General features: G+C 41.1%; 1 protein-coding gene across 1 annotated transcript in view; it reads left to right on the forward strand.

Moving 5' to 3' along the window:
• ppargc1b (peroxisome proliferator-activated receptor gamma, coactivator 1 beta) overlaps positions 1 to 20,196 on the forward strand; it is a 198,261-nt gene extending 178,065 nt beyond the window's left edge. Inside the window, exons 7-12 of the mRNA XM_039774709.1 lie at positions 596 to 660; positions 3,298 to 3,868; positions 4,134 to 4,185; positions 7,627 to 7,745; positions 8,515 to 8,651; positions 18,741 to 20,196. Coding sequence (XP_039630643.1) covers positions 596 to 660; positions 3,298 to 3,868; positions 4,134 to 4,185; positions 7,627 to 7,745; positions 8,515 to 8,651; positions 18,741 to 18,832 — 1,036 coding nt within the window. The 3' untranslated portion in view covers positions 18,833 to 20,196. The remainder of the gene's footprint in view (positions 1 to 595; positions 661 to 3,297; positions 3,869 to 4,133; positions 4,186 to 7,626; positions 7,746 to 8,514; positions 8,652 to 18,740) is intronic.
• The last annotated feature ends 586 nt before the right edge of the window (positions 20,197 to 20,782 follow it).

Genomic DNA, 20,782 nt, shown 5'->3' on the forward strand with positions numbered 1-20,782 from the left:
AAACCAAACGCATTGACATACAGAGACTAAATAATCAGCACAAAAAATGAATACAATAGATATAAATGAAAAATGTTGAACACTAGCCGAAGGGGAGCCCTAACTGAAACATAACAGTGGTCTCTCACTGCTGCAAAATCCATTCACACAACACAGGCACACTGGCACCGTGTTTAATATGTTAGCCCTTGAAGATCCGGGGCCCTGCGTTCGAATCATGTCATGCTTATGGCTGGTGTGAAGTTTGCATGTGTATTCACATGTATGTTTAGCCATTCTCGAATCCGTCCTTAGTGCCAAGCGTGAGTGTGTGCTTGAAAGCGGCCAACTTTCAACTGAGAAGCCATTCCTGCCTGTCCAGTGAAAGGCAAGATCAAAAGATTGATGGATGAATAGAGATCTTTGGGGGTGGCTGCAGGGGGAATAGAGATAGAAGATGAAAAACTAAATCCATTATGCTGTTCTGTATTTCATTTTACAGCTGCCGTTACCTGAAAATATAGGCCATAGAGTAATATTTTAAATCGCCTGTTATATTTTTCATTTATAATGACAGTTAATATTCTGTTTTTGCTTTTTAATCTCCTTCATTTAGAGACACCGCCTTCCCCAGCAAACACTATGAACAGACACTGAGTGTGGAATTGTGTGGAACAGCTGGTAAGTTGAAGGATGCTTATTTCCTGTTACTAGAAAATGAGCACTTGGCTGTGAACTCGCCTGCTTTTCACTGTCACCCAAACATAACAGTCGTGCTGCAGAACTGCCTTGATATTGTTGAACTGAGTCATAGTCTTGAGCTCCTGCTTATTGTAACGTGCCACAATAGACTTTTGTGCCATTGCGGCATTGTGAGACATTTGGAATCCTTCTGTAAAAGCCTTTGAATGTCACTCATTTAACAAAGTGCCGACTTAAGGGGGGGTCCAGCAACAGGGCTGACTGAGACTCCGTTAATAAATGAAGATGAAAAATTGAGATGTGAACATTTGTCTTTTATATGATCATAGGAAAAATGATATTTAGTTTTGTTAATTGCAATACAAAAGTGGTTGTCCACCTTTTAAAATTATAAACTCTGAAAAGAGGAGAGCTAACGCTGAACAACAATAGTTTTGCTTCCTAAACACTTTTGAGGATCTCTTATGAATTTCAGCCTGTTGATCACAAAAAAGCACAATTAAATGTTCCTATCATCTACCATTATATTGTAATCACCTATGTTTATGATTTCCTCTCATATTCTAATTATACATACATAGTACAAAACTACAACTGGAATGTCTGTGGTGATTTAAAAGCAATGGCCCTGTAGCTTGGATATCCTAAGGACTGCTGGAAACAGCCGTGATGAAGAGTCTCATTAGATTAAATACAACTAGCCACTCCGTAAACATTTGGTTCTGAGGCAGAAACGTGCGGCCCATAAGCCACTTTTGGACCTAACAAAAACTTGGACTGACGAGTCTGTGAAAGTGATGACCAAGGAAAATGTTTGAGAGGAATGTTTCCACAAATAACTGATGCCAGAGTTAAGGAAAGCATTTTTGTTGGTCCATAACTCAAACACGTCATCAATGACAAGTAGTTCAAAGATCTGCTAGTGGGGCTGGACGAAGTAGCATGGAAGGCACTCAAGGATGTTGCTGAGAATTTTCTTGCCGACTACAGAGTAGGTGTATAAATCAAGAACATAGCCATGCAGTCTCAAACGTTGGCAGTTGAATGGGCTCTAAATGTGGTCCTGTAATAAGATGCCACCTTTGTCACAAGTCATTATGTGAAATTTCTGCTCTGCTAGATCTGCCCGGGTCAACTGTAAGGACTATTATTGTGAAGTAGATGCATCTAGGAGCAACAAATGTTCAGCCATGAGGTGGTAGACCATGTAAACACAAGAGCAGGGCCACTGAGTGCTGAAGTGTATAAAAACCGGCTATCCTCTGTTGAATCACTCACAAAACAATTCCAGACTGCCTGTGGAAGCGGCATCAGCAGAAGAACTGTGTGTCGAGAGCTTTATGAAATGGGTTTTCTTGGCCAAGTAGCTGCACACAAGCCTAAGATCACTATGTGCAATGCCAAGGGTTGGCTGGAGTGGTGTAAAGCACACCGCCATTGGACTCTGGAATGATGAATCACACTTCACTATCTGTCAGTCTGCTGGATGAATCTGGGTTTGGCAGATGCCTGGAGAACGCTACCTTGTGGACTGCGTAGTCCTTACTGTAAAGTTTAGTGAAGGACGGATAATGGTTTGGGGCTGTGTTTTAGAGTTTGGGTCTGGTTCCAGGGTTCCAGTGAAGGCTACTGGTAAAGCTACAGCATACCAAAGTATTTTAGAAATTGTGCACCTCAGTCTATGTGGCAGCAATTTGTGGAAGGCCATCTTCTGTTCCAGTTTGACTGTGCACAGAGCCCTAATCTCCTACGTACTTTGGTCATCCAGTGCATATTCTCATCTTATCCTTGGAATAAAACCATCAACTAAGGCATATTTTTGAAGGTGACCGATTAGATATTACCCAAGAAGAAATTGAATTGATGCAGTAGTGGAGTGCACAATCAGATTAGCACGTGGTTCCTTAAAAATCTCTTCAGAACTGACTGTCATGCCCTGGACAATACCGTCTGCTCTTCTGAAGGAACACAGAAGATTGTCTGAGGCTACAGACTGACGTCGTGCAGCTCCATGGGATTCCTTCAGCTCCTTTTTCAGGAGGTTTAAGTTGGCATTGATATAACAAGTCATCAAGACTGGGGAGTGGGATTTTATACAGGGTGAGTCAAAATTATTTTAACATTTGAATGGCAGAAACACTTCATATGTGCAAGATGATTTACAGGAATGTCTCAACCTGTTCGCCATCATGTTCAACACACAAAAACCAACGAGCAACAGAACCATTTAAAGCCCGGACACACATTAAGTGGGGAAAAGATGATAACCACAGTCCATATTCTGTCCTTCAGGTCATTGATATCACGAACTTTCCTGCTATATATACATTCGCTTCTTCACCATACAATGAATTGCAACCTTGCCACCACTCTTCTTTGCTCTAGTACTAATCTGTCACCCATGGTGTATATCTATCTGCAGAACAAAAATAATCCATTAGTGTTAACATAACTTTGACTCACCCTGTATTTTCAATGGGGTCGCTGTTCTTAAAGAGCCCATTCCTAGTCAGCATGCATCTCTGCTAGATACATTATATGTTCTTATATATATTTTATTTGTATTTTTATTTTAAAACGTATGATTTTTTTTTTTCTGTTTTTACTTCTTTTCAGGCCTCACACCACCAACAACTCCACCTCACAAAACAGTAGATGATGACCTTTTTAAACCAGAGGTGAAAAACGACTGCCCTCAAAAAGGTTCTTGGCTGTCGGTAGGGAGTGGGTTACGGTCACAGTCAAGGAAGATTCTGGAGCAAACTGAACTGTATGCAGAGCTGTGCCGAACAGGTACAATGTCTGAAAAAGAAGACCAGCGACAAGAAGGCAGCGGCCAGACCATTCAGCGTATTTTTGGAGATCACGACTACTGCTTGCAGAGTGCAGGGGAGCGACGCAAGCGATTGTCTGTTACCACTCTGCCTGGCGGCTGCGCACATGAAAATGAGAAAGGCCTGAACAGTGGGCCCCAGAGGCAGCATAGTCTACTTCCTGAGAAATTGCACCCATGCCAGCCAAGCCTGGGGAATAAGAGCAACACATTACTGTCCCGCTCAGGATCACCCCTGGCTCTGTCCCTCAGAAACACCAGGGAGCCTTACCTACGATCATCACGGGCACAGGTCTCTGGAAGTTCTACAGTGTGTTGTCAGTCTCGATCTCCAAGTGGTCGGCAAGCCTTCAGGTAATGACACACGAGGCACACTTTATTTTTCATGCAAACCTCTCTTTTTAGTCATCTGTGGACATTGCTGTGGCCCAGCTAGTGGTGTGTAGTCTCCGTTATTAAAGTGTGATCTGTTAGGCTGCAGGCATTTTCATAAAGCTGTGTCTGTTTTGCAGTAGGTGTGCTTCGCATGGGAATATTGTTATTTATAAGTTGATTTATTTTGTTGCTGAAGGTTAAACTCCTAAAATATTAATAACATTTTGCATTCTAATCTCCTTAGCTGTGAGAATTCAGAGACCTGTCATGTGGAAAAACAAAGAAACAAGACCAATGTAAGTGAAAAAGTAAAACAAATGTGGAAGCAGGGCTGTGTGCTTATCTAAATGAGTAGTCTGAACACATGCTGTCAGGTTAATAGACGTGTTTACTGTGTCCTGGAATTGTGTCCTACTCTGAAGTGAAGGATCAGGCTCCAACACTCCCATCATCTGGCATTAAGACCCAAATGGACACTTGCGTCAACAACAACAGCATTTATTTATATAGCACATTTTCATACAAATAATGTAGCTCAAAGTGCTTGGAATTGGAATACAACATGTAAGCGCCATATAATAAGTTCCTTTGTGTTTGAGTCACACCTACCATATTGATTATGAAGCTGCAGTTGCTTTTATGCCAAAATAAATATTTAAATTCTTTACCAGGTTTGGTGAGAAATACAAGAGTATGATTCAGTTTGTAAAATGAAATGTTTTTTTAATTGGATTTAAATAAATTTACTACCAGACAATTTAAAACCCAGAGAATAGGTTAGTCCCCCCCTTGTACCCACTGATGCCGGAATAAGCTCTGGCTATCCAAATCCTTGATCTGCATAAACAGGTTTAATAATGGATAGATGGAAAATGAAAATTACTGTATGCAGAATGAATAAGGATGAAATAAGTCATTTTCAGTCAGAGAATGGAAAAAATGGAAAGGATTGTCATATAAATAAATGCACTGTCAGTCACTATATACGATCGTTACAAATACAGTCTGTTCACATAATCCGCAGAAGTTACGTTCTTGATAAACCCCACGGATACAGAAAACGTGGAGACTGAAGCCCTGATCCTGTGGGAAATGTGGGGTTAGGGTCTGTCGGGGTGTCAGCCGGAGGGGAGCTGTAATGATCATTCCACTGTTTCACCTACAGAAACCTTGTTGCAACCTTTACTTCCTCTTGAGTGCAGTTTGATCATCTTCTAGGCGCTCCGTCAGATGCCACGAAAAACTACAGTAGGGTTGATACGAGGACCTCACTAAACCATCCAGTCAGTAATAGCAACAGGCAGTGTGTACAACGAGCAGGGACATAATGAGACCTGCACTTACTGGATATTACGCATTCGTGGGGAACAATTACAAGACTTGATCCCAAACATGAATGGGCTTCCACGGCTTACTCGCCCCTCTTGGCACTGGATAGACACTCATTGATCAATTCACATCTAAGGGTAACACAGCAATATTAATATTCAGTCTCACATGTCATTCGTGCTCAATAGGACTCCGTGAATTTTTTTTCTGCTGCACATGGCTGCAAATACAATCCTATGATTTCCGTCTCCACCTTAACTCGTGGCCCGCAGTGAGGACCTGATCTGCAAATAGGTGAGATCAGACTTCGAGTGCCATGAAACGGGTTTCACGTTTATATTAGCGTATAAGGAAAATCAGAGGGAGCAGAATCTCTGGGCATTTACTGTACTTGTATATTAAGAAATCTTTGTTGTGGGCATCTGAACACTGACAGGACCCTGGCAGTAGACAGCACTTATTACATTAATATTATACAGTAGACCATGGAAAGCATCTATAGTAGGGGGCTCCGGGGGGTGTCTGCGTGTGTCTCAAAGATTGCTGCACTTCAACCCAAGTCGCAGTATTCAGTAATGTTATTAAGATGATTCAAAGGGGATTCATTTAAAGTTGATTTAAAATTGCTACAGATCACAATTCTGGATTGGCATCAAACCCTAAAATTAGATCATAAAATAGATTTGAGTACCAGCAAGAAACAATTCCAAATTAATTTTACTCACTCAGACACAGCATTCTCAGCCGTTCTCTTTCGATCATCTGCTGAACAAAGGCTACTCGTCATGCATTATAGAAAAAATTGTACTTCATTTTGTTTCATCATGACTTGGCCTTACTGCATGCTTTGTGATTTATTTTACCTTTTTCTCAATATGTTTCTTATGTGTGCAAATGGGGTGTACATTTGCACTGACTCTGTAAAAATATAAAGCTGTGCTTTGATAAAAAATGTGACGTTATCAGTCCTTGTCAGCCACCCCGAATCGCACTCCATAGATTACGTACTAAAATATACAGCATCACAAAATATGATTGGGAGCCGAGGGCAGCTAGGTTCTGCAAAATGGACGCTAAAAGGTGTTTCACGTGCAGTTTTTCTTTTGGAGATTATAACGGCTTTTTGGGGCAAAGAGAAAGAAACATTTCTCTTTAAGGGTTTAGCAATGCCGCGCACCCCTTTTTCTCAGAAAAGGCTGCAGATGAAAATAAAGAGGGGAATAGTGTTTGTTTGGAAATCCAGTATGACTAACGACAACCCACGATGAGACAAAAAGGCCTACTTGTGCAGGAAAGAGGTCATCCAGCACAATATAGTTGAGGAAAAAACTCAGCAGACGGCCTCCTATCAACCCCAGTGCACTTCTGCTGGCTGATGGAAAGTGTGGACCCCTCCTCGGCACCACTACAAGGTTGCAGATGAGAGAAAAGTATAGCGAGAGGGGAAAAAAACAATATACTTTATATTAAACACCAAAAATCCTGGCTCAGTGGCACAACTGGTCATGAAAAGGCACAGTTTCACAATTCTTTTTGCAAAGCAAAATAAATTCAGTCTCACTCAAATCGCTGGTTCATTATTAATAATAGCCTAAGTAAGGTTGGCACCCTGGTTTTGCATTCCATGCCCTGAACTGAATTGAAAATTAGAGGAATACTGCACCTCGAAATTATAATTTTTGTATCTGTTACTTACCCTGTATTATTTGTAGTGATGCCCGAAAAAACATTGAATTTATACATGGAGAGTGGATACCATGGGTTTCAGCGGAGACCCTCCTGGAACAACAGCAAACAGTATCATACCGTCCATGAAAAAAATGTCAAATTACCCGTGTGATATAATTATAATTCAGTTGTCTTGTATCTAGTCGTAAGCTCACAACGTCTCAAACACATGTGGGATGACTACATCCATACATCCATTATCCAACCCTCTATACCCTATCTACAGGGTCACGGGGGTCTGCTGGAGCCAATCCCAGCCAACACAGGGCACAAGGCAGGAAACAAACCCCGGGCAGGGCGCCAGCCCACCTCAGGGGATGACTACAACATTGTAAAATAAACGACTTCCAGAAAGTACTCTTGTGTTCCAATGGGATCAAATTTCTGAATATGAATGTAATAAGTGCTGTGTTTTAATGTGTCTTTAACGTCATTGGTTAGAGTTTTCTGTTGCTCTTCACACTGAGATGTTATGCCTTAATATTTGCCATTGGTTGTTACCGAGAGTCTGTACATTTATTAAGGAAACACATGCAATATAAACAGCATACACTAGCTCATTCTCACAGTAGGCCTCCCAGTCATTCTTCATGGACTTCTTATTTTATTATTTAATTTACTTTTCAAAGCATTTTCTAATTACGAGATAGACTTACAGTATGTTCTGTTTTGTTCCTCAGAATGAGCGTCACATGCTCTACGTCCATAACTTGCGAAGCAATGTCAAGGAGTCTGCACTTTGGCATCGATTTGAGGCGCATGGAGAGCCAAAAGAGCGCAAGGTCACTGTGAAAGACAAGTATGTGGTGCTGTTTTGTTTTTTTTCTTCATTGTTTCATTTATTTTATCGACATGCACCATTTTATACAAGTGTCAGACTGCCTGCAAACTCACTGACCAACTTCTTAAAACATGTTGAATGGATTTATACATAATTTTAGATTTTTCTGCCATTGTGGCCATTTTATACATAAACCTTCTGTACAACTTAATTTTTATCAGTTTTTCTTTTGACACTCTTAATATCATAAATTACCAAATGAAGAATATTGTACTTTGCTCCTTCACAAAAATTTTTTTACGCATTTTTCTGCCCACTGCTATCAGGCAATTCAATGTCTCCTCCCAACATACTCTTTAAGTTCATTTTGAAATATCTGCGCGGTAAACATTTGTTTATTTTTATTGATGTACTGTATTTATTAATTGTTTGAATGATTGGCTGTATTTTATGTCCCATGAGTCTGTATTCTTGTTTTTCATGTTTCTGCTGCTGTATGCATCTGAATTTCCTCATTGGATTAACAGTAACCAATCAAATCTAATTATTACACATCATCCAAAAAGTCAGTTCAGCATCGGTTCACAAACCCAATCTGTCTGACACTCGTACGAGTTGTTAATTGAACTCACAGTAACCATCTAATAAATTAATATAAAGTATACGGCAGGAGCTGAGGCCCTGGCATTGACGTCTGCTTATGCTTGATAAAAAGGGCTTCCATCTTGAGAAATAAAAACCAGCGAATAAACTAAAGTTGTTTCCTCTCTTTTTCTGACTTCTCCAGAGAGCGATGTCGACAAGCTGGCTCCACTCCCAATGACACACAGGACTCACAGACACAACAAAAGAAACGGGAAACCCCTTTCCAGATCAGCTTTGGGGGTTTGAGAAAGTTCTGTAGAAAACGCTACATTGACCTGGGTAAGTAGATGCTTCAAAACTGGGTGTTTCTTTAAATTGCATTTGACTCCTTGACTTTTTGCCTATCAATGACCTTCGTGTAAACGCCCCCCACCCCAATTTTAGCCCAATTTAGTAACTGTTAACAGTATTGTCTTTCTAGACCACCTGCTGCTTACATTGCTTGAATAAACGATACATTTCAGTTTTATAACAATGTAACAATGGCAAGACATACATGATTCTCGAATGAGAACACGTCAGGAGACAACCTGCTTGAAAGGTTTGTAGCGAATATTGCTGCTAAAAAGGCTCCGCCCACCGATATTGTTTTTATTTTCCACACATGTGACCCCCCCATTTGTATGTTTAATTGGGGTCTTTTTAGGTGCCGTTTTGGCTGTAGACCGTTTATCGTAATCAGAAGCTTGCTGTCTGTCAGATCAGGTTAACAAGAGCACCTCTACTCTTTGCAGTTCAAAATCACCGCCCTCAGTCTGGGTGCCACTTCTGTGAGGCATTGGATTGGTTTAGAAAAGTAACACTCAGAGAGCTGTCCAGTTGTCCCACCCACTTTTAAGCAAGATGTATTATAGGGGCTGGCTCTGTGAGACTGAACATTGGCAAACCCACCCAGTCCAATTCAAGGACCAGGGGGACCAGATCCGGTTGTGGTAGAGTCCTGCATCAGGTCAGGTATCCTCAGGTGCCAGCAAAACAAAAAGTTTTTTTGTCATTTTTAGGACGTTATGCTTGGGAGGTTTTGGTTGTAATCAAAATGTAGAAAAAGTGGGTCAGGTCTGAACAAAACCAATCTAATGACAATATGTCCTTGTTTGGATTGCATTGCTTTATCTCTCTTTTTACATTTTTTTCGAATGATGCTGAAATCCGTGTGCGGCTTCTTACAGCGCCTACGGGGTGGAGAGTTAAAGGAACGCCCTTCACTGGATTCTTCAATATCAAAGACGCTGTCATATTTAGCCAGGCAATCCCATCTTCATTATAGGAACATATTACCTGATGCTGAAAAGGAGAAATTAGCTTCTGGGAAATACCAAATAATTGATTATCCATCTAGAGTTAATTAGGACGTGTGAGGACATTGTGTCATTATTGATTGAAAAATAATACATATGCTAAAAAAGTGATTAAGACTGTCGCTACAGTGATACACAGCTAATGGAGTACGACTCGGCATCATAAACATTGCTTTTAACCTTATGTAATTGTAATTACCTTTTATATGTTTTCCTATTACTTTTACAGTTCCATCATTCATAGCACACATCTTTATAACCACTAAAAGCCAAAATCAATGTCATCCATGATAAGCAATGTAGGAGCTCACAATAATGTGCTGCTTTTTCCATCCTAAATAATATAAAAAGAGGGCACAACCACAGAGAAGGGACTTCATTTGATTAAAAACTGAGTTTGGGAGATTGCAGCTAATGAGCTTGAAGGTGCTGTAAGAGAAGGACAAGGCAACGATAAAGAGTTGGGGTACCAGCCTGGGGACCCTGCATAAATGAAGGTTTACTGATAAACAAAAAACATGCAATAAGTTGCAGAAATGATTTTCAGATGCAAGTTCAGACTGAACCAAAGATGGCAGAGCTTCAGGTTTACAGTACTTCCAGGTAGGAAGAAGCGGGTCCAGGTGGATGGACATGGAAGTGACATCAGAGGTGTTATAGCCGTCAATCATCCGGTCTGCGGAAGGAGGCAGAGAAAAGCCCCTGGAGCAGCCGTAAAATTACAGTCCCTAGAGCTCTTCAGCTGTCCCCTATAAACACACGTGTGACATCGGACACCAAAAAAAAAATTCCAGACGTGAGCTTCAGTAGGCGATGCGCCGCAGTTACCAAGTTACCCAAACTATTGTATCACATTTCAGTAATTATTTACTGTTCTGATGCTGATCTTTCTGATCATAAAACAAGTTTTTACGACAGCAGTTGACGAAAATGTAATTAATTGCAGAATTACGGTATTTGAGGGTTCTTAGAGTGTGTCTTTCTCTTGCACGATGTGGCTCAAAAACTACAATAATCAACGCATTGTCATCTCATAACAGGATTAAGTTTCGAGTTTAGTATTTTTTCCATCCGGCAGTTTTAGCTCAAGAAACTGTGACACACAGACATACACACACAGACCATCAAGATGTCAATGTTTTTTTGGTATCATGGGTATCAGGAAGTGGAGTTTTGAAAGTCTGTAAAGTCCTACTGTCTACCATACTACTTGGTCACTTATCCCATGTGTCTTTGGTTCTCTGTGTAAAGAAAAACTTCCTAATGTTTGTGCAAAATTTGCCTTTAACAAGTTTTCAACTGTGTCCCCGTGTTCTTGATGAACTCATTTTGAAGTCATGGTCTCGATCCACTGGACTAATTTTCTTCATAATATTAAACACTTAAATCCTGTGTCCTCTTAATCTTCTTTTCCTTAAAGTGAAAAGGCTTAGCTATTTTAATCTTTCTTCATAATTCATCCCCTGTAGCCCTGGAATCAGCCCAGTCGCTCTTCTCTGGACCTTTTCTAGTGCTGTCATGTCCTTTTTGTAGCCTGGAGACCAAAACTACACACAGGACTCCAGATGAGGCCTCACCAGTGTGTTATAAAGCTTGAGCAGAATCTCCTTGAACTTGTACTCCACACATCAGGGTGCTAAATATCTTAACATTCTGTTAGCCTTCTTAATGGCCTCTGAAGACTGTCTGGCAGTTGATAGTGTCGAGTCCACTACGACTCCTAAATCCTTCTCATAAGGTGTACTCTTGATTTTTAGACCTCCCATTGTGAATTCAAACCTAACATTTTTACTTCCTAAAACGTATGCATTTCATTGCTGTTTGGTTGCTGATTAAGTAAAAAAGAAACAATTAAGGATTATAAATTTTAAGTCAAATAAAATTAAGGCAAGGAATATCTGTTCCATTAGAAGCTGTAATTTGTTACTATTAGACCCGTTGACTGCCTCAGTGAAAAGAAGTGAATTTGTTCCTGATGAGCAAAACTCACAATAAAAATTTACTTCTCTCTCTCTCTCTCTCTCTCTCTCTCTCTATATATATATATATATATATATATATATATATATATGTATATATATATCAGTTCCATCGCACACAAAACAGAAAATTGTTACTGCTGGCCACACGATATCTTGGCCAGGTCTAACAAATTAGATTTTGCACAAATTGTTACAACTGAATGTTGCAGTTTTCATATTATGCTTATACTGGTGAGATGCTAAGTACTGCAAGATATTTAGATAGTTCTGGTTCTACATATTGAAATTATTTCTGTGAAAATAAATGATGTCTAAAATATAGCTAATAACTGGCATTGTTCTGTAATGCCACACTGATTTTGTCTCTTTTTTGTCAGATGCCTGCTCCCCTCTCTTTACACGTGTTACCCATGAATGTACTCGCTTTTGTCTGCTAAATATTAGGCGACCTATAGATGGACACCACGTGTTACCTCGCAAATTACCATTGGGATGTGGTGCCAATGTGTTAAGAAAGTTGTTCGCAGCCACTGTGGGCCTCCAGAGTTTGAGTTTGATGTTTCTCGTTTAAGGTGTCATTTATGTGTATATGAACTGTTCATTTGAAGGTTTTCAAGAGGTAAATTTCAAGTTTATTGTCATATGGACGCTTCACAGAAAAAAAAGCTGCAGTCTCGCTTAGTATAGTAACAGTAGTAAAACCGACAATAAACAGTGCATGTTTAATAATCACAGAACTTGGTAAGTAATACTGTAATAGGGGCAGAGGGCACCATCATCCGACTGCATGGGGGGCTCGTGAGGAATCATCACTAACCTCACAACTTTAAATATGCTGCTTATAGAATTGTTATACTAATATTTTAAATGAAGTACACATTTACAAATGGCTGTTCTGGTACTTACTTGGTCACTTGTAATTGTTCCCAATCATAAACATGTGCAGGACCAGTTCAGTTTGGCTTGTAGAATCAATCAACATTTATTTTGTGGGCAACAGTTCTGATGCGGTTTTATTATCGTGGGTACGGTCAGTTGTGGTTCTTAAAAGAAACTGGAACTGTCCCTGGATGGGCTTTGCACACCCTGATTTGTTCAGGTTCAGTTTAGAGCAGGGGCGTCAAAATCAGAGCCACTGGTTTTTGCACTAGCCATGCTCTCAGTTTAATGGCCACTAACTTCTGCTAATGGAGCACACTGCATGTCCCCTCATTTTCATTGACTTGCCTTTCAAACATACTGAAGCCTTGATTTCGTGTTTTCTTAACCAGTCGTAACCAAACGATAGTAAGATGCAAAGCAAGCCAAAAGATGACAGTCTCAGCTCCTGGAGGACCACCAATTTCCTGTGCAGCTGTTGGTGAAACACATTGAATTCTCTTGGTCTTTCTCAGCAATATGGTTGTTTTTCTTTTTTAATGAGAATTCTACAAAGTGTTTTGTGGGTTTGAGCAGATCAATATTTCTCAGATCTTCACTGTTTCCCCTTTTATAAATTTTATTCAGACAGGTATAGCATGATGGACAGAAAAGTGCAAAATGAATGAAGTTGGCCTGATCGTCTGTTCACTTGCTTTGCATCTCATTACAGTATTGGTTGACGGTTAGATCAGTAAACAATGAAGACAGAAGTCATTTAAAAGCAGGGTAACGTGATGGGTTCAGTTAACAACAGTAATTGGGTACTTTTTTAGATTGCGTTACAAAACCTGCAGCCACTGTGACCCACCAGCATCTCAGTTCGACCCGCCTGGTTCAGCTCTCTTAACCTTCGGGAGATTAGAGGGTAAATGTGTGCGGGCATAAGGAGAACGTGCAGACTCCAGTAATTCGGTACTCGCCGCACCATTGGGGTCACCCATTTCAATTTCACTTACTCTTATTAAGGACACTTCCACTTATGTGCCATACTGCAATTTCAAATGGGGCTAAAACAAGTGCAATGAAAACACAACACGCACGAAGGCAAAGCAGAACCAGCAGAATTCCTTCAACTTAACGATGAATCGTGTATTTGAGGACGCCAGTGGGAATTGAAGAAAAGTAAGTACACTTTGGACTGAAGCCAGGAAGCACTCCCTGACACAAGGAGTTCTGGGAATATGGAACAAACTACTGAGCCATGGAGTTGGAACAGAAACCTTGACGATCTTGAAGAAGTATTTGGGACAGCCTTGGGAATTAGCTAAAAAAAAGGAGTTTGATGAACTGAGTGGTCTCCTTTCGTTTGTCACATTTCTTCTGTTCCTAAAACATAACAGTGTCTACACGCTGGAGCAGTGCTCACTGGACCGGCCTGATCTGAGACGTTCTCCTGTTGTCTTGAGTCAGCAGCTCTTCTAGCATTTCAAGATGGGGCCCGTAAAGCCTTCTGCTGCTGTCGTGAGCGACCCATGCTGCAGAGAACATGACAGGATTGCTGCTGAGGTAGACTTTGTCAGCCACTACTTGTTGCCCATATCAAACACTAGCGTGCTAAAGAAAAATGAAATGGTACTCAGACCAGACTGTTTCGTTTAAGACACCACGTGAAGAGTATTTATGCAAACTGCATTTTAAATTTATTTTCTATTTACAGATTGGGCCGTTTAGACTTTACTGCTGCTGAGAGGCCTCTGGGTGCTTATTAAACTCGGCATTGCCATAAAGCGGGGTGCACAGTCCTAGTCCTGGAGGGCAGGCAGGCTTTTGTTCCTACCGGTCTCATAATTTGGTGTCTTATACTGAAATGAACTTCTCATTTAATCAGATGGCCTAGTCTGGCACTCCAGTCTGCTCCTAATGTGACTTTTACTTCTCTTCCCTTACTAGTGGCAGTGTCGTCACTTTTCTGTTTTTATTTTTTGCTTCATTAAGTTCAGTTGCTCGTCAAGAATTTTAAGTTGTTTATTGTTACTTTTTTATTAGACGGTAGACAATTAACCATGAATCACAAATAACAAGGCAGACTTCAGCTAATTAGCTAAATGAGTGTTGTTTTCACTCAATTGCAGACATGTTAAGAGGGTTTTGGACAAACTGCGAGACAGTTTTATTTTTCCCAGTGCATTTTAATTCCTTAAATTTACTGGGAAAGAAATTTGAGGGAGCATAAAGTGCAAAATACAGTATCTGGCCAAAAAAACCAAACAAATTCTAAAAGAGAAATTGGTTGGAAGGCCTCCCAGGAGTAGGCCAGTCTGGTGTGGCGTGTAGTCTGCTCCCCCGAAAATAGACAAGAGTGAAGTGCTGAAATTGTGAGAACCAGTGGCCTGTCAGGCAACTTAATTACAATTGTTTTTCATTTAGAAGTGTCTACAAATGGACCAAATAAATGATATAAATCTTGTAGCACCACTAAAACCGTGGAATTCTCTGCAGAATTTGTGGAGACTGTTGCTGGAATGGGGAGAGTGTTTGACGGGTGAAGCCAAGTGCGGATATGTGGATCGTGAAATCAGCCCTCCAGTCCGCCACATATTCAGCATCAAGCAATTTACAGACCCACTGGGGTGCATTTGGATAATGGACAGCAGCGGAAGAGTATAGAATTGCAGATAACAAAGTCTGCGCACTAATCTGTCACAAGTCGGACCTGCAGGAGAATATTTAAGCTGCAGAGCTATGGAATTTCACTCCCCAAAATTGCTAAAATGAAGTGTCTCTCTTTCTCTTATAGCCTCCATTGCATTTTAAAAATCGTTTGATTGTGGTGCCTGCCTTTATCTTACAGTCAGGTAAAAAATCAGCAGTATAAAGAAAATTCAGGTAGCTTGCTCTCCGTTGCGTCATCCATTATTATATTCTCGGTAGACATTGTTAAATCACTACGCAGTGTTCTAGCTTTCCCACCTGATTCGAAAAATATTGTTTTTTTGTTTTTTTTTAAGAAATCTTAATAAATTGGATCTAAACTACTTTTCTAAGGTGTTTCTTTGCTTGCCGACTTTTAGTAAGTAACCACCGATTGCTGCTTCTTTTCTTTCTTTTTAGTCTTCTTGATCTGTATTTCTCTTATCTTTGATCCACAGTCCATTTTGTCAAGGTACAGCCGCTTGTGGGTCGACCTAGAATTCCTCCATTCGGGTTCATTTCAATTGTGTATGGGTGCCCATAGCAGGTACTGTCATCAAAGCAGAAACAGATGGAGAGGAAACATCAATGCATGACCAACTTGTGCACCTGGTTACAGAAAGAAGGCCAGCTAACTAGAAACTAGAACTAACTCATGAAACAGCACAAGTGCAGCCCATGGAGGCCTTCTTCAAGTGGGAGTTGTGGATACAAATGCTGAGAGAGTCAGTGGGATGTCACCCTAGGCAAACCAGGAGAGTGGGGCGGTCGTAACGATTCACACGAAGATAGTGGTTTGTTTATTTAATTACGGGGACCCCAGGAACACACCCAGCATTGACCCGGTCACTGATAAAGAAGCTCAATGAATCGATAATTAGGATAATAATAAACTAACTATTAAACAAAGAAGGCGTAAACACAGTTACACTGGTCTACAAAAAAATATTTTTTCTTTGCTTCTGGGAACTTCAGACCAGCACTTTATTACATTTTTTTACACTGATTTCATATGTGAAATTGGAATTAAGCTAGCACGTCAGGTGTTTGAAATACACAGCATTGACGTTTTAACACTTTTGAATATCAATATAATATATCAACACAATATCTGGAGTTTGGACTCTGTCCCACCAAAATTGTTTTGATGTGTTTATTCTGAAAACAAACCAGAAGACGATACAGTGGAACCTCGGGTTACGAACGTCTCAGACCACATACAAATTGGGTTGCGACCAGAGTTTTGGAACAAATTACGGTCGTGACCCGAGGTTCCACTGTACCGGAGACACGTTAAAGCATATTTATGTCAATTTACCTCAATATAAAAGTGAGGTCAGTGTGCCCAAAAATGTTGGAGGCACTCGCTTTTGCGCTTGTACTGCACACCCGTCTCTCTTTGTAAGAACCAACAGTAGTCACCCATCATGCTCGGAGTGAATTTTTCCCCGATATCAGTTTTCCATCACCTTTATATCTTGATGAAATCTTTCTCCATGCTCATCTCTGACATCGCTTAGATTTGGTGGGAAAAAGTCGAGATGAGAATGTAAAAAATGTGTCTTCAGTGACATTCTGGCTCCTGTGAGCTGATACGCTTTCAGCAGGTTCTCCACACGCTCAGTATAATTCTCTGCTCTGTGACTGTCAAGAAAATTCTGGACAATCTGCACGAAGGAGGGTACTAATTCAGTTGGCTTCAGTTTCCTTATGAACTCATCATCAGGCATCAGTTCACAGATTTCAGGGCCAACAAAAACACCTTCTTTAATTTTGGCTTCACTTTTCTTGTAACCAAACTTATTTCTTAAATGCTGCAATGCATTGCCTTCGTTGTCCAGTCACCCTAGTTGTCCAAGACCTGGAACATCATAACTAAAAAATGGGACATGCTGGACGAAAACGTTTTTTAGATTTGGAGTCAGCAAGTGAAATTTGTCAAAGTACAGATAAAAGAATCCCAGTAGCAAAATGCTTGTTGGCCAGTGTTATTAAACAACTCGACAGCAATAATTATTTACAAACACTGCCTATATGAAGCCAAACAAAACAACAGACACTATATAGTAACAGTTAACACAATAAAGTCCAAACAGAGTCTCCCCCTGTGGAGGACTGCCGGCTCCGTGCTCCGGTCCTCACCCCAAAGCCGCCAGGAGGAGCTCTCCCGACAGCAGGATCGCGCCCCGAGGTCCAGCAGGGCCTAATGGACTTTGTAGTATTTATACACAGCCCTGCTGGATACCTTGGGGGCCACTGGGAGTCGCTGTAGGGGGGCTAATGGGCTCTTGTGTGCCCTATAACCCGGGAGTACGTCACGGTCACGTGACAGGAAGGAACGACGTGCTCCCGGGTTGAAGAAAAGGACTGTTTACCCTGACCCAGAAGGAATAAGGAACAGTGGTCTGATCGGGCAGGAACACCTCCGGGTCAGGGGCTATAAAAGGACGATGGGCCAGTCCAGACACTGAGCTAAGCCGGGAGGTAGGAGGGCGAAGTGTCTGGGCGAGGAGGAGAGAATATTATTGTAGTGTGTTTAATTTATGAGTAGTGTGCAGGGTGCTTGGTGCACTGTGTTAAGGAAAAATAAAGAGTCTTAGACTTTTACCTGGTGTCTAGCGTGGTACCTGAGGGTTCAAGGGAGCACTAGCGCCCCTTACTGCCACACCCCCTATGAACAAAATGTAAAATTTTGTCCTACCTGGTTCCTGTCGCAGTGTGAAGATTTGGCGTGATGTTCCCTGATGACGTATTCAACCAAGACGAAATCACATACATGCTGATTAGACTTGAATTCACAGTGGTTGTAGTTGTAATCCAATAGTGTGTAATGTGTAGGAACAGATATACACGGATGATCGCGATCTCCCCTGCATCTTCTTTTTAAAGAGGCCACTTGATTATCCCTCTTCCCAGCAATCCCTGCACCCTCTGAATCGGCCCAATGGTGTAATATTACCGGGGCAGCTGGGAGTTGTAGACAAGTGCTACAAGTGATGTCTGAGTTATATTCCTCCATGTTGGTATTGTGCAGAAGTTGTAGTAGCCATCTTAGGCCTGCACACAGGCAGTAGGTGGGCTGGAGATTCGCTTATTGAATAGTGGCAGGTGCCTTGGCTGGTTGATGCCACAGTGAGTCTTAGTCTGGTTGGAATTCAGACTGGTCTGAAAGAACAGGTGACAGGTGCAAGAAATAATTCCAAAACTATAACAAAGGAATGGTTTTATTGGTCTAGAGGGGAGTCGACACTTCAGGGCAGTGTTTCCCAAACTCGGTCCGGTGGGCCCCATGTGGCTGGGATTTCCCAACAAGATTCACAGTCAGGGATAATAACTGATAATATCTGATCTCATTTAATTAGCTGGTTGGCCTTTTTTTTTCTACTTATTCTGCTTTCAGAAAAGCTCGGCAGTGTGATTTTAACATTGATAAGATATTGAGAAATATTTTCAAATATTGCCTCGTTGACACTGCTCATGTCCGTAAGAATCGTCTTATATAATAATGGAGTGCTCTTGATGTTGTGTCTCCCCAGATGAAGGTGGACCAGTACCTGTGAAGAGCAAGTACGATGCCATGGACTTTGATTCCCTTCTGAAAGAGGCCCAGAAGAGTCTGCATCGCTGAGGGGCCTTAACAAGAGACAAGCCTCAGTACCTCAACCAGGGCACCTCTCAATGTTTACGTGTTAAAAATCGGGGGGTTCACTTAAATATAGGAAAGAAGCAAAGGACTTTGCCTCTTTTGTGTGAGAAAAGAAAAGGAAAAAAAAAAGTTTACATTAACAAAAGCTGCTTCCTACATGTTTGTGAAGTCGTGTCATAGTTGCCCTGTCCCAGCTTCACTGCTATTAAACGGGCACTGCTGCATAGCGACATTTTTGTTTTGTTTTGTTTTTTAATTCTCTTATTTTTATTATTATTTTTCTGTTTTTGTCGCTAGTCCCATTCCATGCCACCCAACCAGGGTCATTGTGAAGTGCATATGTGTCAGTTTAGTGTCCGCTGGTGGAGTCACTGCTGAATTTGCCATCTTGATGAGCTGCTTTACTGTTCACTAGAGTCGGATGTTCAACTGTGTGTGTCCTCTTGCATACTAAGCAAGACCACCGAGAAATGGGTTTAAATGTCTAATAATTATGTAGAAATATGAAAAGCAAAACACTTCCTGTTTGTAATTTTTAGTGCTTCCTCGATGTCATCTATGCAGTTGTAATGAGGTGATACACATTTCCTCTTCCCTTGGTCATTCAGCTTACATGTGCAGTGCTGGCAGTGCTCACTGGGAACTGAGCCTGTGAGGTGATTGTCTGTGAGATTTGAGCACTTGACGCAAAAGTCGCTCTGGCACTTGTTTTGGTGCAAAAATCGCCTTAAGCCCCATCGCTGTCTCTGCTAAATGAACCAAAAAAAAAAAGCGAGCCTGAGACACCTGTGCGCAGCCCACCGCACAATCATAACGTCCATCTGTGCCCCGACTGACTGTCCTCAGTCGATCATTGCAAAGCAGTTTGTGATTACTGATGTTGCAGCTCTGCTCTCCTCAAACAGTGGTCTCGAGCCTCCATCAAAATTTGGGGGCTTGAAAGATGGCACGTGAGTACGAACAAAATGCAAAAGCCAGAGTTGGCCTGTGCGTCCCTAAAGAAAGGTGGCACCGCCTGACCTGAAATGAAACCCGAGCAATGTAACAATTGGGGTCTCGTTCGTTACAAAGTTGTGACTAGGAGGTGCAGATCCCCATATCGCTGTCTTACCAGAGGGAATCTTTCTACCTCATTTACAATCTCTATGTGCGTGTGCGTGTGTGTGTGTGTGTGTGTGTGTGTGTTTGTTAGCCTCTCTCTCCGTGTCCTCACCAATTATGTTTACCGAGAGGAGAAAGTGTGCAAACCATCCTTCAGCACTTGCCTTGTTACTGAGAATAACTGTTATCTCATCTACCTGTTTAACTTCTAATATACATGAATATACAAATATATATAAAGATAGATACACACATATATAAATCTATATACACTCATATACTGTATTTTGTGTGTCTTGTATGTGCGTGTGTGTGTTTGTACGTGTCTGTGTATCTGTATCCTTTTGTGACGTGTCATTTTTCCCTTAGCTCTGTGTACGAGTCCTTTTTTATTTTTATTTTTTTGTCTTTCTTTTTTTTTTTTTTGATTTTTTTCTGGTTGTAACCAAGCTCGAAACACAGGCCAGCAGATTGTGTTTTCTGACAGACGACTCTGTCATTTATATGGCCTCCTCCATTCCTTTAAACCAGGGTTTCTCACAAGTTCTGTCCAGTTATACAGTCGGCTAGGTGCTCACATGTAGGAAAACTCATTGACATCTCCCTCTTTTTTTTTTTAATTAATATCCAGTTAAAAGAAAATGGCCCCACAACAACAGAATTAGGCGCTGCAATGAACAAAAGTCTCCATCAGATCAAACTGTGTGGGGGTCCGTACTGACTAGCCTCTGGTTTCAATTCTCACCTCTACTCGGTGTGTTACTTTTCTTTCTGTAAGAAAAATCGGGAGAGGTCTCTCCTAGACTTTCTTGTATACTCGGATATGGGGAT

Source organism: Polypterus senegalus, chromosome 13 (genome assembly GCF_016835505.1).
Source record: "Polypterus senegalus isolate Bchr_013 chromosome 13, ASM1683550v1, whole genome shotgun sequence".
NCBI classification, from domain to species: Eukaryota; Metazoa; Chordata; class Cladistia; order Polypteriformes; family Polypteridae; genus Polypterus; species Polypterus senegalus.